We start from the raw sequence: 15,496 nt of genomic DNA, 5'->3' as shown, positions 1-15,496 counted from the left end.
TTCTTCTCTTGTGCAGTAGTTTTCAACCTTTTTTTGTTAGTAAGAGATAATGAGAAAAAAGGGAAAGTGAGTCACAGAGCCATCTCTCCCTCATGCCCCTCTCCCTTCCTCAGAACACATTTTTTTATTAAAAACTTGCTTTATGATATGACATCTATCACCTCTGTGATTTTCAAATGTCTCTCAAAAGCTACTCCAGTTTCATTCCTGTTCTACACTTTTATGAAAAAGGAACACATCATCAAGTGATGGGGGGAAAAAAGAAAGATTTAGGTAAACAGTCGACATTCTGGATGGTTTTGCCTCTCTTCATTCATCCAACAAATATTTTCTCAATTCTCGCTACGTACACAGCAGAGTCTTCAGAACTGTGGGAAATACAAATCCCTTCCTTGAGTCTGCCTTCAGAAGAAAAATGAAACATAAAGAAGAAAGAGAAAGAGAGAAAAAAACTCCGAGCATGTAGGAGAGACTGACAGCACAAATTTGACTGGACATGAGAAATGATTCTTTGGGCTCTTGTTTCATCTCGAAACAAAGAACCCTTCAATGACAGTAGCGACTTTCTCACTTCCCAAACGCCAAAGCAAACTCCTCTTCTGCCAAGGCCAAGTTATACCGTACCTTCGATCCTTTCACAGAGCTTATGCAAAGAGTGCATCGGGCAGGCCTCACACAGCTTGATCTGGGTCTTGGCACTCTGCAGGGCAGCAGCCGTACTGAAAGCCTGCTTGAGAGTCAGCATTACCTCATCCACCTACAAGAAGAAACAAGACTCCGGTCTACAAAAGTTTGCTTTCAGGGTAGCACATTGAAGCCCAACAGCAATGTGAGACTTTGTTGATACTGACTAAACAATAAATAATGGAATTTTGACGACTACAGAGCTGGTAGAGAGAAAATATTAAGTCTGGAAGTTTGACTTTCAGTTATACATGGAATTGAAAGCTGGATGAAATAAGACCATTTTAATGTGTGTCATATAATACTGATCTGTTACTTGAATATTATTTTTGAATCCCACTGAGTGCTACCTATCACGGGCTGGTTAATTGACAGGCAGTCAGGTCCTTGTTTAATTAAGTAGTTTATCAGAGAAAGATCTCTTTGGAAGTTCTTTCTGCAATATATAGAGAGCAACAAAAGAGGTTTAACATTTACTTGTGTTAATAGGTATGTTACTTTACTTTATCCTTCTGGAGCATTTTTAGTGTAAAAACAAACAAAACATGTATTGAGGCATAGTTCTGGGGGAAAATGAGTTCAATTTAAATAATATTGGGGGAAGTCCATGAAGGTTGCTGGTCTTATCTCAACGGCTTCTAATTTATTATTATTTCACTGCTGGTTTGTGACACTAAGTAGCCATGACATCGTGTTGGCTAATAACTGGGTCTCCACTAGGGCTGCCAGCCAGTTTCTTTCTTGCTCTTCTAATGACTCAGTCAAGAGGTTTGAATCTTATCTTCTTGTTTCCCAGGTGCTTCTTTGAGGTCAACTAACATCCTCATGCTGGGTAAACCAGCATCCTCATCCTCAAGCTGGGTAAACCGACTTTAGGCCACGTCTCCTTCTCCGCGACACAATCGTCAATGTAGGGTGTGGTTTCCCACACTGCAGAACTTAGATCAAAGTCTAAAACCTGCACAGTGGAGCTATAGAGGACTAAGGACCACATCTGAACTAACTTTGATATTCAAAACCATTCACCATGCTTGGACAATCATTTTTTTAAGACTTTTCTTTCTCCTTCCTCTATGGCTTGGCTTAAGATTAAGCTATTATTTAAAGGATTTCATCTACTTCTGCATTTGAGTGTATGAGGAACCTAATATAAAAAGAAACTTTATTGTTTGCATATTACTGAAAGGAGAGATCATACACTAAGCAGCCTGTCTTTATTCAGTTATGTTTTTCTATATTATCAACTTTTTAAAAGGCTTACGAATAATTACACATCATACCATGAATAAAAAGGAATTATTCATAAAATCTGTTCTTTTAAACTATAATTAAAAAAATAAAGATTTCTAATTCTTAAAAATAAAAGCACTAAATATTTAATGCCTTTTGCATTTTGATTTCATTTGCCTTATTATGTATTCAAAAGCAATTTCAATTACTTTTGCAGATGTTTATTTATCTCTATTTTCTTGCTTCTTGTTTATTTAAAAGGCACCAAAGGGGTGAGTCATCTGATTAGCTTTCACATAGGTTTATCATTTATCATTTAGTAATATTGCCTTGTAAAAGGCCTCCAATGGAAATACCGAACTTTCACGTTTTCTTATCTATTTCTAGATGAAACAAGAGGCCATTTCAATGGTGTTTGAAATGTGGCTACAATTTATCCTAGCCACAAATATTACTAAAAACTTTGACTTCTGGGGCCGGCCTGGTGGCATAGAGGTTAAGTTCACTGGCTCCGCTTCAGTGGCCTGGGGTTCGCGGGTTTGGATACCAGGCACGGACCGATGTACCGCTTGTCAAGCCATGCTGTGGTGGCATCCCATATAAAGTAGAGGAAGATGGGCACGGATGTTAGCCCAGGGCCAATCTTCCTCAGCAAAAAGAAGAGGATTGGCAACAGATGTTAGCTCAAGTCTAATCTTCCTCACCAAAAAAAAAAAAAAAAACCAACTTTGACTTCTAAAATTTTAAATGTTTTATATTTTTAAACCCACCATTTTTTCCAGATGGCCTATAAATTCTACCATGGGATCAGAGCAACCAAAAGTTCAAATTAGTGCACTATAAATAACTTAATTATTTTAGTTTAGATATAACAACCACAAAAAATCATAGGTTTGGTTAAAAGTACAGGAATGAGCAAAGATAAACCAATCACATGCAAACAAAAAGAAAGTATTCTTAGCATTTCCATCAGGCAGAATCAAATTTCCAGTGAAAAGTATGAGACGGGACAAAGAAAGCCACTTTACGATATTAAGGTGAAAATCCATAATGAAGATAATGCTCATAAACATTTACATACCAAACTTAGGTATTTTATAGCATTTTATAATAAGTCTAAGAATCACAGAATGTTTGAGGACTTCAAAAGATTATCTAGTCTAAGTCTTTGGAAAAATTTAAACTATTAACCCCATACAAGTTCTGGGTCTTTTCTTTTCATTTGATTATACTTCCTCTGGATACTGCTGTCTGCATCCATGGAGTTTTACTTTTTCTTTGTCTATAAGTAGTAGTAACTTACCTTTTTTCACACCTTTTAAACCAATTTTGGAGAAAACAGAAATGATATTTTCTACAAATCTCAAGGGTTGGTTAAACAAGATTAAGCCACCTGTCTACAGCTATTTTCCAAAGAAGGAAGGAAGGAAGGAGTACAGAGCATCTAAACTTCCCCTGCGACCACCCAGGGCCCATTAGAACACTATACTGTTTATCAATTCATAGCGACTGCTACAAAGAAACAAGAGAAAATGCTAGTTGTGTATTCTTTATACTCAGAGAAGATAAGTCAGCAAGTGTGGTTTTGCAATACTTTGTCTTACACAACTGCCAAGCCACATCAATCATAACACTGCTTAGACCTATAATATTTAACTGACTGTTTTGTTGTGTTCTATATGTCAAATGCTTGAGCCATCCTCTGTTATACAGGAAATTTACATTTAATTTTTCTTCTAGCTTGCAGTTCTGATGCTTCACTATTCAGTTAAGATGCTTACTGATAAAATTAGAGGAAACAGGTTTCAAAGATTCTGGCATAGGCCTGATCTTAAGAATAGCGATGCCCAAATTGAGATTCTGACGCAGCTTCAGTGTAATAGGAAGACATTCTTAGCCAGTCTAGTCTGTTGCCTTAGTCACAGAGCTTCTTAAGGTGGAAAAATGAAGTACATTCCCAGACTTTCTACTCTGACTTCCTGTTTCAAAAACTCATTCTCCACGCATGAGGGTAAAACGAAAATACTAAAAACTACAAACAAAACAAAACTTGTAAAAGAGGTTGGAAATAAGAAGGTTTTACTGGTCTTCCTTTGAGTGCAGGTTATCCAGTAACCAGAGATTAACTAGCACCTAGACAATGATTGTCTGAAGTTAAGAGGGACACAGTCACTCAAAACACACGTAGCACCTGCTATCCTAGCAACACTGGGGGATACAGCAAGAGTAAGAACGGTCCTAACCTCGTGGGATTCACAGTCTAGTGGAGTAGAAAGTTATGTGAACAAATAAATCAGTGTGGGGATTCGTAGGAACTGTTAGAGCCTGTGAACAAGGTGCAGCAAGACACTGACCACAGAGCAACTAAAGGAGACAACTCCTGAAAACAAGGCGTCAGAAGAGGCTTCACTAGGATGTGATATTTAAGCACGGTCCTAAAAAATACGTGGTAGAAAAGAAGAAAAGGGGATTCAAGTCACAGTAGAGTAAGGCCAGGCCTGCTTCACATCCAACGGAGCAGCAGCAAGCACAATGTGAAAACTGATAACGAAAGCATGGCACAATCTCCCTGTTCAGTAGCAGGGAAGACCCTTGAGGCAACAGGGTCGCCTCCCCGGCCTGACAGTATAAAAGCAGTGAGCCTCGGCTCTGGCTGCCTCTGACTCGCAGGCTCCACACTCCACGCAGCCAATAGTGACTGCAGAACTTCACCTGCACTTCTGTGAGCCCCAGCCTCTCACTCAAATCCTTCATCTCATGTGTCCCATGCACAAACCATTTGCTGCTTCAGTAGCAAACCAAATAAAAGCAACATCACACGAACCGTCACACCAGCCTCTGCAGTCTGGCCTGGAGGACAGCTTAGGAGGCGGAACACCATGTGCAAGGACACAGTCATGAAAAGGCATGGTCTTCCGGTGGGGATTAGAGAAGAATGAGGAAAGCCCTCCTGCCATGTTAAACAATCTAGATTTTTGTCCCTTAATGAAGAGGCATAAACCGCTTTCTGGTGAGGACATTTTGTGAGAAATAAAGCTATAGCATAAAAGAAAGTGGATAGATGACAGATTAAACCAGGGGCAGGGAGACAATTTAGGACACTAATACAGTAGTCTAAGCAAAGAAGATGAATGCCTAGAATCAGCCAGCAGACAGAGAGAAAAAGGAGGAGAGATGAATATAAGGGACGTTTCTATCTTTGAGTTAATAGGATTTGGTGAACAAGTGGATATAGGTGAAAGAGAATGCATTATGGGTTCTAAATTGGGAAGTTGGGTAAACGAAGCTGTCACAATAAAATATGGGATATACAACAGGTTTGGGGAAGGTAGGAGTGTAAGGGATCCACAATATAGTGGAAGAATCAGCCTTAGATAGGAGGAGGGACAGAGGAGGCAAGGAGTGAGGGGGTGAGCCAGGCAGGGGATGGGTGGGGAGTAGGGCATGGTGGGGAGTATCCTAGATTATCATTTTCTACCTAACTCTTACTTGATTGGCATTTTCCAGTTTTGTGTCATGGGTTCTCTTTGGCTTTCTCTCTCTTCTTCCCCTCATCATTCATTCACCCCCATGCCTTACATATTATTATTATGTTGCCATATATATTATTGTTATATTACATGTTATTGTTATATGTTATTATTTACATAATAACGACTCTCCAATTTCTACCTTGAGTCCTGAACTGAACCTATTACACAGTGGTCACCTAGATAGCAACATGTGGATTCTTCATAGGTATGGTTAATTATCAAGAGTGAGAACAAAACTCAAATGGAGCTCTCCTGAGTAAGAAACTGTTAGCGATGGGAGTGCTATATTCCCTAGAGAAAAAGGTTGAGACCCAGAGGGCACTAGTCAGAAAGTGCCTTTGTACCAGCTCACTCCCATTTCTTCATTATTCCTAAACTCAGTGTCCACACTGGGAATATGGAAGGCAAGTAGGAACGACTGCAATATGCCCCAAAGGAATGAGGGGAAACTGCGTGGCTTATTAGTATATGTCTAAGTGGTGTGTGTTTCCCTGCAAGAAATGCTTATGGGATGATTATATGTCTGAGGAAATATTTTTCTTCAAAGTATGGTGATATATCTAAAGGTTCATGTTCAAATGTTTAGGAGAGATAACACAAGTGGAAGAATAAGTAAAAAAATTTAGAGAAAAATATCAACTCATTTTTAGTCACTCAGAGGTATTTCCAAGTTTGCTTACATATTTCTTCTTGAACTCCAACTGCCCTCACAAAAGGGGGGTGCAGTGGGGAGGTGGGAGTGTTCGAGAGAAGAACTGACTTCCAAATTCCAAAGAAAGAAAATGAAGGCTAAAATAAGACCATAAAGAATAAAGTATTTAAAAAATGAGGACAGGGCTAATGAAATAAAGGGAAAAAATAAAATCGTTCTCTACTCTGTTACATGATATAAGCATTATCTACTCTGAGATGTTATAGCAATTAAGAGAATAAGAGATCTTCCTCATCTTCTTACATGAGCAATGGAAAAAGTAACAGCTCTTCTATTATCAGTCTTTTCCTACCTTTTAAAAATACTTCTGGTAACATGACTGGATTTGTTAAACTCAAGAAAGTATCTAGGCTTAAAAATTACCGTCACAATTTGGTTTTGTTTTTCTACTGTTGTCCTGCTTTAAAGGGCAAAAACATATTTCTAGATGCCCTCTTCTTTTCCCACTGATAGCCGCTTTGTGAGGCTTGGGTTCAGAAGAGATGAGGCTGTGGGGGCAGGAGCACGCGGACAGCAGTGACAGCACCTACCAGAGACTCACTGGCACACTGGAACACGTAACAGACGTACTGGCTCAGCCCAGGCTCTGGCGACTCCCGACAGATAAAGCCGAAGTGATCAACGTGCTTTATACCCTAGAGGGAAAAGAAGTACAGTGTTCACGGGAGTGTGTCCTTCTAATCAACACTATGGAAATCAAGACCAGTTCTATGCTTTCCCACTTCCACGAATTTCTCCTTTACAGCACTAGGGGACATAATGTCAGAGCGAATTTATATGGTGGCCTTTTGGTACATAAAATAAAAGATGAAACTAACTCAGATTGTTTTGTCTCTGACAAGCTCTCTGTGACTCAGAGCCATAAGAGGAAAAATATGATGGCATGATCCACTGTCTCTTGTAATAAAACCACTACTCAGCGTTTGTAAGTAATGGAGTTCCCAATTTATTGGTCTTAGAACGGGCAGTCTGAAGATTCATCATAAATCCTAAACCCGTTCTTGTCTATATGAGGCTAACAATCATAAAAACTACAACTGACAATGCTATAATTAAATGGCATGCAATTCCCTAAACTATGCATTAAAAATAATATTTGTCTATTTATAGACATTCAAAGAGCCACAACAGTTAGAAGACTAATACATTAAAGAAACTATTGCAGATGTCAATTATCCAAATTCACAAATCACTGGACTTCCTGAATGCAGGTTAAATAACCTCAGCTACACTTAATAAAAAATTCTGAATCACCGTGAATTTCAGTCAGCCTGAATATATACATACCAATTAGTAGATAGCTCTGGTTTTTTGTTTTTTTTGTGTGTGAGGAAGATCAGCCCTGAGCAAACATCCGTGCCTATCCTCCTCTTTTTGTTGAGGAAGACTGGCCCTGGGCTAACATCCATGCCGATCTTCACCCACTTTATGTGGGACGCTGCCACAGCATGGCCTGACAAGCGGTGCCTCGGTGCCCGCACGGGATCCGAACCCAGGCCACCAGCAGCGGAGCGCCCGCACTTAACTGCTATACAACGAGGCGGACCCCAGAACTGTCTTATTTTAGTAGCAAGCACAGTACTTTGAAAAGCCAAGTAAACAAAAAATTTAAAATTGTCCTGCAATCATTTAAATCCCAGTGAAAAGAAAACAAGCTTTGGAGTCAGACAGATCTGTGCTTCAATCTTGGTTCAACGAATCTAATAGGTATGAGATATCGTGCTGGATTGCTAATAATTATCTCTGAGGCTCCATTCCTCATTACAAAATAGTAGTAATGGCATCTTGTCAGGAATTTTTGAGATTTAGAATTTAGAAATATCTATGATAGTTACTGGTGTGTTTGCTATACGGTAACCACTATTCTTGTAATAATAAGCTCAATCTATCCAATAGATATAGAAAAAGGAAATCAGCTTTGGTATAAAGAAAAAAGTCAATAAGGAGGAGTGAGGTTACCATTCATAAGGTGAAAGTAAGCTCCATCTGGTACAACTCAGTGATTAAAGAATATCTTTTACTAGCTTAGTACTAAGTGGGAAAAATTCATAGGACCTCATTAGCTCAGCAAGTCTTCAGGCAGCGGCAATGTTTCCAGGAAAGAAAACCACTCCCTTATTCCCCACACTTGCCAGGGAAACAGTCCTGCAGATTTTGAAGAAAGAAACATTTGTAGGCGTGCATGTGTTAAAAAGCATTCCTGTTTCTGAACGCAGTCACCTTATATCAGGTCAGTTCTGCGGAAAGAAGTACTAAGAGTAGGGCCGCTCAGTAAGGAGCAAGGTCAACCTGACCATTGTTCTGACCAAAAACCTTTCCACAAATTTCCCTCATATTTTTGTTTAATTCTTTTTCTGAACCAGAATGTCAAAATACAAAGCTTGCTTTAAAAAAAAAAAAAAGAAAGAAAAAGAAAAAATGAGGTTTGAGCTGCCAGTTTTATATACCTGGTTTAGCTGGTTCTTTTTTTCTTTCTTTTTTCCTCCCCCCTCTCTATTTTTTTTTTTTTTTCCCTTTGGACATTTGATGAGCATTACTAGTTTTCTTACTGGGAGGCTTGGGGAGTAAGGGGGTAAGAGGCATAGCTTTTTACAATGTCTTTGTGCTCTGGGGAGCAGAACTCCACTGGTTTGTACACCACTCTCTCCCCAGTACTTGGCACCAGGCCCAACACGTAGAAATATTCCTTCAACATTTATGGAACACCTAAGCATTAAACTCTATCTTAACACGTTTTATTCTGATGCCCTACAGAATAAGACACCACAAAATAAGACACCTGTCCTGACAAGAGTTTATGATCTTGCGGGGACCCCCCATAAACAGATAACTACAAGAATGCTTAAAAAATACTTTTTTGGGGGGCTGGCCCCGTGGCGTAGTGGTTAAGTGCACTCGCTCTGCTGCTGGCGGCCCGGGGTTCAGATCCCAGGTGCGCACCGACACACCGCTTGTCAGGCCATGCTGTGGCGGCGTCAGGCCACGCTGTGGCGGCGTCCCACATAAAGTGGAGGAAGATGGGCACGGATTTTAGCCCAGGGCCAGTCTTCCTCAGCAAAAAGAGGAGGATTGGCATCGGATGTTAGCTCAGGGCTTATCTTCCTCACAAAAGAAATAAATAAATACTTTTTTCAGTTAAAGTGAATAATATTTCTACCAATTTTTTTGTCCTTTAAATAGGAATTTAGAAATTTGCAATATATTCTTCCTACAGTCAGATACTGCCTCTCTCTGTTATTAGAGCAGAAGATTTTTATCTTCACAACATAACTTTGTCTCCACATAACAGAACAAATAGTAAAACAAAATATTACAAGTGAAATCATATTAGCTGAGGCTGAGGTGAATAATTAACAAGATGTATAAAAGCTTGTCATTTTCGAAGGAAAGAATGTCTGAATATCATACCTATGGCAATTCTAACTCCAAAATAAAAAAACAAAAGGTGATACTGATTTTTCAACATAAAACATGGAAAGGGAACTTGGCAAGATCCAGGTCCCTGAAGGTACATCTAAGTCACCTTGCTAGGAAAGAAGTTAATACTTCTCTATTCTAGGGACCTCTTCTGAGGCATCCTTGCACTTTTAACCTTCCCATATTTAGATTTAGACATTCCTCTACTCCAAATCTTTAAAAGTTCTTTCTACGTTTACAACATATTTAGGTAGCACTAACTTCTAGACAGATATGCTAAATTATTACTATGGTACTTAGGACACTAGTTTATGCCTAGTATGACCCTGTACACATTTAGCTGTCTCGATTATTTCAAAAACTTTTAAATACACAATTTGCGAATTAAAAATAAACAAAAGAACAAAAATATACCAAAACCTTCTTTTCAAAATTTATCATTTACATTAATCGAAGCTGAAAGTCCTAGTTCTCCTTTTACTACCTACCATGGTATAAAGAACAAACATGACTCAGTGATACCCACACGTCCCACTGCCCAAGAGTCCGGGGCACATTAACTGTGAGGGTATTTTCACAAGAACTCATCACCACAAAAATTCCGTCAGTGGAAGGACTTTGACAAAGTGACGCTCCAAGGAGAAAGGGCTGACAATTACAAGGATAAACTATTATGATACTGAGGGATCTGAAAGGATTTTGTTAAATGGCATAGGCATAAACACACAAACACTCTTAGTTTAAGAAAAATCTATTTTTAAAAAAAATTAAAATTTGAAGGGGTTTAAGCCCAGTTATTTTGTGGTTAATTTAGAAACAATATTTAGTTGATTTCTTCAAATACCATGATCTACTTCAATACATACCTGAGAACAAGAAGAGATATCTTTAAAATTCTTTTCAAGCACAACTGATTTAGTGTCTGGACTGATAAGGTTAATCTCAAACCGCCCAACCTTAAAAATAAAAACATTCCAATTAATTTCAAGTCATAAGAACCTAACATCTTACTTTACAATTAGGTATTCAACTAACGATATAAATTCACATGCTATATCCCAGATATATGCATTCACATGTGCATCAGCATCTAATCCAACCAACATTTCAAGCCCAAATATCAGCTGTCTCAAAACACGTCTTCCTTTCATCTAAAGATCATGAAAGTTAAGTTGGTCTTAATTTACAAGAAACAAAAAACCATTTTTTTCAGATTAGAAATGACTGTCTTTTCAAAAAAATGCAACCTTTCCTCACTTCATAATTTCTAAAAATACCAATTATTTAATTATAATTTATAACCATACTTTCTCCCAAATGGTCAAGAAAAAGATATATTTGCGATTGGGTGGATAAGTTAAAATTTTTAAAAATAAACAACCATTTAGAAAAATTAACAGCCAAGACTGTGCTAGCTAAGAAAAAGAACAAATCTAATAGCTCAACACAAGAGGAAACTCAGTTAACATAGCACCCAAGAAAAGACTATAGATACTTTAATTACACGCCTAGAGTTATCAAAAACAAAACAGAACAAAACAAAAAACCCACGAACTTCTGATAAAGCAAATATGACACACTGGGACTGTTTACCAAGGTAACTGTGGAATTTCCTTCTCAGGGGTTCTTTACAACAAGATAAAAGGACACATTTTTTACAACAAAACTCAAATCTAAGGAAAACTCAAATTAGTCCTCAAAGCTGAGGATTAACTAAAGAACCTCTACAGGGCATTGTTACGAATCCAGTTCTTTTAAGTAGAACTTGACGTATTCTTTATCAGGTACAACTTCAAAAACTACTTTTTAGAATTATCTTTTACACCTATAATATAACTTACACCCAATTATTTTAATAACTGATCCAGTACATTACCAGGACTATGGTGTTTCTTTTTCTTTTTTTTTTTTAATATTATATTGAGGTCATATCAGGTTATAACATTGTGTAACTTCAGCTGTACATAATTGTATATCGGTTTCTGTATAGACTGCATCGTGCTCACCACCAATAGTCTACTTTTCATTTGTCACCCTACATATGTGCCCCTTTACCCCTTTCACCCATGCCCCCACCTCCTTCCCCTCTGGTAACCACTAACCTGTTCTCTTTATCCAAGTGTTTCTATATCTTCCATATATGAGTGAAATCATACAGTGTTTGTCTTTCTCTGTCTGGCTTATTTCACTTAACATACTGTGGTGTTTCTTCAACCTTCCCTTTTGTGTGACAGAGTAAATTGGTGTATTCTCATCTGAAAATACACCTAGGAGTCTCTGGATTTCTTTTTTTCTCTCTAGAAAACTCCCTCTTTCTCCTCCATGCCTATTCACACTCTCTTAGATTCACATCTTTAAATCCTTTATAAGATTGGCTTTCTGCAGTCATTTAAAAACAACATGTATTTAATAATCAACCCAAGGCAAATGCTGGCGATACTAGGAGCAATCTACTCTTATTCTTTCCACCAGCTTTCCATGATGCTCCTTTCATAGCTTCTTTCTCCTCCTCTCCCTTCCCTGCTCCTTGATTTCTTACAATCCACATTCCATATCTGCCTCTCACCCCATCACTACTTTTCTTTGCTCTCTTTCTCCATCTGCCTTATCTGCTTCCCAGGGGGTAAGAAATAAAAGTTGGATTATTGCAAAATGAGGAACGGGGAGGAGCTGGCCGCCCGGCTGTTTCTGTCTAGCAATGGATGATGCAACACCCCAGAGCACCGTGCCAGGGCCGCACCTGAAACAGCATTGTTCTGTTCTTCTCCGAATCCGAGGGCTGTACGTGACTGGGCGCGCTGGCGTGTCTCCTTCGAGGCTGTGGTTTTTGGCTGTTCTCATGAACTTTCCTTTGCAGAACTCCAGTGACGCTGCTGCAGCGAGACCGGAACTCCTGCTGTTCATCCAAGCCAGAATCTTCCAAAATCCGCTCAGGGAAGCACGCTCGAGAGCTGGACAGCACAGGCTGGCTGGCCGGGGCTGGAAAGGCGGGGTGGGTGTTGGTGACGCCGTTCCCTTCCCCCGACAGAGTGTCTGCGGGTGAACCGGGCGCCTCGGCCTCGAAGACCGCGGGGTCCTCGCCCGCATCCGCGCCGCGCTGCTCGCCCTGCAGCCGCAGGCGCTGCTGTTCGTGCAGGCTGAACTTCTCAATGCAGTCGTCGATGAGGCTGGACGGGGCCTTCTTGTGGGCCACCGTCACCTTGCCGCAGTACAAGACTTCGAACTTCTGCGAGTTGTAGAAGGCGTCCTCATTATCTTTGCTGGGTCTGGCGTCCTCTTTCATGGCAGCTTTAGATAACTGCCTTATGCTGCTGATGACATCAGGAACCTGGAAAAGAATTAAAAATCCTCATTTCAGTTGAATATTGAGAGATAATTGATGTTTACCTAGACCACTTATTCTCACATGGAATGCATTCTCATCCTAAAGGATAAAATACAGAAAGTAATAGTCAGACCCTACATAAGATAAAGCGCAAACTTAAATTACACTGCCGGATATAAATGACTTAAAAGTGAGATTGAATTAAACTTTCCCATGTTAAATATTTTTGTTTCCCGAAAGCAAAGCCATGAAACTATACAGGCCACTGCCAACCTTTAATAAATCATAATATATATATCGTTTGAGTACTTTTAAAGTATAATGAGGGCTCAAAGGTTAAAAAAAATTAAATAAATAAAAGTGTAGCATACTAAGGTACCAACCACAACTGAAAAAATAAATAAAAATTATTATGAGCCTCAGCTGAAAAGAACCAAAGTTTCAACAATGAGGATATAATGAACCTCCTGGATGAAGAGATTAAAATACAGACACCCCCTCATCAGCATTTGCCATCAGGGAAAATGCAAATTAACACTATAGTAAGATACCATTACACACCTACTAGGATGGCTAACATGAAAAAGACCAAGTGCCCACTGGGATGTGGAGCAACTGAAACTCTCATACATTCTATGCAGAAATGTAAAATGGCACAACCACTTTAGAAAACCAGAAGTTTCTTAGGAGTTAAACATAGACCTATCTCATGCCCCGGTCATTCCACTCCCAGAGATTTAGCTAAAAGCTCTAAAAACATATGTCCACACAAAGGCTTGCACACAAATATTCATAGAACCTTTAGTCATTATACCCCAAAACTGGAAACAACCCAAATGTTCGTTAACAAGTGAACGCTCACTAACCATCAGGGAAACGTAAATCAAAACCACAATGAGATGAGCCAACCCTGATGGCCTAGTGGTTAAAGTTCCGCATGCTCTGCTTCGGCGGCCCGGGTTTGGTTCCCAGGCACGGAACCACACTACTCGTCTCTCAGTAGCCATGCTGTGGCAGTAGCTCACACAGAAGAACTAGAAGGACTTATAACTAGAATATACAACTATGTACTAGGGCTTTGGAGATCAAAAAAAAAAAGAGAAAGATTGGCAACAGATGTTAGCTCAGGGCAAATCTTTCCCAGCAAAAAAGAAAGGTGGGGTACAGTTCACATATTTCTGGGGAGGCTGTCTGCCACTGATCACTTAAGTGTGTAGAGACATCATTTAAAAAACAAAACAAAACAAAAAAACACAATGAGTATCTGTTACACCTGTTAGAATAGTCATCATCAAAAGACAAGAGATATCAAGTGCTATCGAGGCTGTGGAAAAAAGGGAACACTGTTGGTGGGAATGTAAATTGGTGCAGCCTCTATGGAAAACAGTATGGAGATTCCTCAGAATATTAAAGATAGAACTATCATATGATCCAGCAATTCTACTTCTGGGTATATATCCAAAGGAAACAAAATCACTATCTTGAAACGATATCTGCACATGGAAACAACCTAAGTGTCCACTGACAGATAGATGAATGGGTAAAGAAATATATACAATGGAATATTATTTAGCCATAAAAAAAGAAGGAAATCTTGCCATTAGCAACAACATAGACAGACCTTGAGGGCATTATGCTAACTGAAATAAATCAGAGGGAGAAAGACAAAGACTGTGTGATCTCACTTATATGCAGAATCTAAAAAAACATAACTCAGAGATGAAGAGAACAGATTGGTGGTTGCCAGAAGCAAGGGTGGGGAGCGCAATGGGTGAAGGGGGTCAAAAGGTACAAACTTCCAGTTATAAGATAAATAAGTCTAGGGATGTAATGCACAGCATGGTGACTATGGTTAATAATACTGTATTGTATATTTGAAAGTTCCTAAGAGAGTAGATCTTAAAAGTTCTCATCACAAGAAAAAAAATTGTTGACCATGAGGTGAGTCATGTTAAACTAAACTTATTGTGGTAATCATTTCACAATATATACACATATCAACTCATTATGTTGTACACTCTGAACTAATAAAAGGTTATATGTTAGTTATATGTCAATAAAACTGAAGAAAAAAATGAACGGATAAACAAATGTGGTACGTTCTTACAATGGAATACTACTCATCGTCTCTCACCTGGTTTACTACAATAACCTTTTAAGTGGTGTCCCTTGCCCCCTTCAGCCTGCTCTCAAGTTAAAAGGATCTTTTTTAAACTTAAGTCATGTTTCTCACCTGCAATCCTCTGAGGTCCCTATTTCATTAAAAGACAAGATCCTTACAATGCCCTCCAGAGCCCTCGCCATATGCACATGACATACATACAGATTAAATGTGCCCTGTGGCTACACATCCTCCACATGACCTTTAGGTAGAGTCAACCTGGATTTTCATCTTTTCATCCTCACCTCATTTCCTCTGACTTTAATCCTACACTGTACTCCCTCTCTGCTCCAGCCACTCTGGCCTCCTAACTATTCCTTGAACAATCCAGGCACACTCCTCCCTCAAGATCCCTGAACTGCATGCTCCTCCCCCGGATAACTGCATGGCTAACTCCCTCATCTCATTTAAATCCATGCTCTAATGTCACCTTG

The 15,496-nt window shown here is 39.2% G+C and overlaps 1 protein-coding gene across 3 annotated transcripts in view; it reads right to left on the bottom strand.

Annotated features, from left to right (window-relative positions):
* TBC1D4 (TBC1 domain family member 4) overlaps nucleotides 1–15,496 on the bottom strand; it is a 180,701-nt gene that overhangs the window by 56,722 nt on the left and 108,483 nt on the right. For 2 of the 3 annotated variants that reach the window (XM_087435978.1, XM_087435976.1), the window contains exons 2-5: nucleotides 12,317–12,904; nucleotides 10,443–10,532; nucleotides 6,690–6,794; nucleotides 625–757 (exon numbers count right to left, since the gene is read on the bottom strand). In XM_087435978.1, the coding sequence (XP_087292104.1) occupies nucleotides 625–757; nucleotides 6,690–6,794; nucleotides 10,443–10,532; nucleotides 12,317–12,904 (916 nt within the window). The remainder of the gene's footprint in view (nucleotides 1–624; nucleotides 758–6,689; nucleotides 6,795–10,442; nucleotides 10,533–12,316; nucleotides 12,905–15,496) is intronic. The other variant, XM_087435977.1, reaches the window with a different exon arrangement.

Source organism: Ceratotherium simum, chromosome 10 (genome assembly GCF_057802395.1).
Source record: "Ceratotherium simum simum isolate JZ-2026a chromosome 10, ASM5780239v1, whole genome shotgun sequence".
NCBI lineage: Eukaryota > Metazoa > Chordata > Mammalia > Perissodactyla > Rhinocerotidae > Ceratotherium > Ceratotherium simum.
The sequence above is the reverse complement of the archived record's forward strand: the minus strand, read 5'-3'. Positions and strand labels throughout refer to the sequence as shown.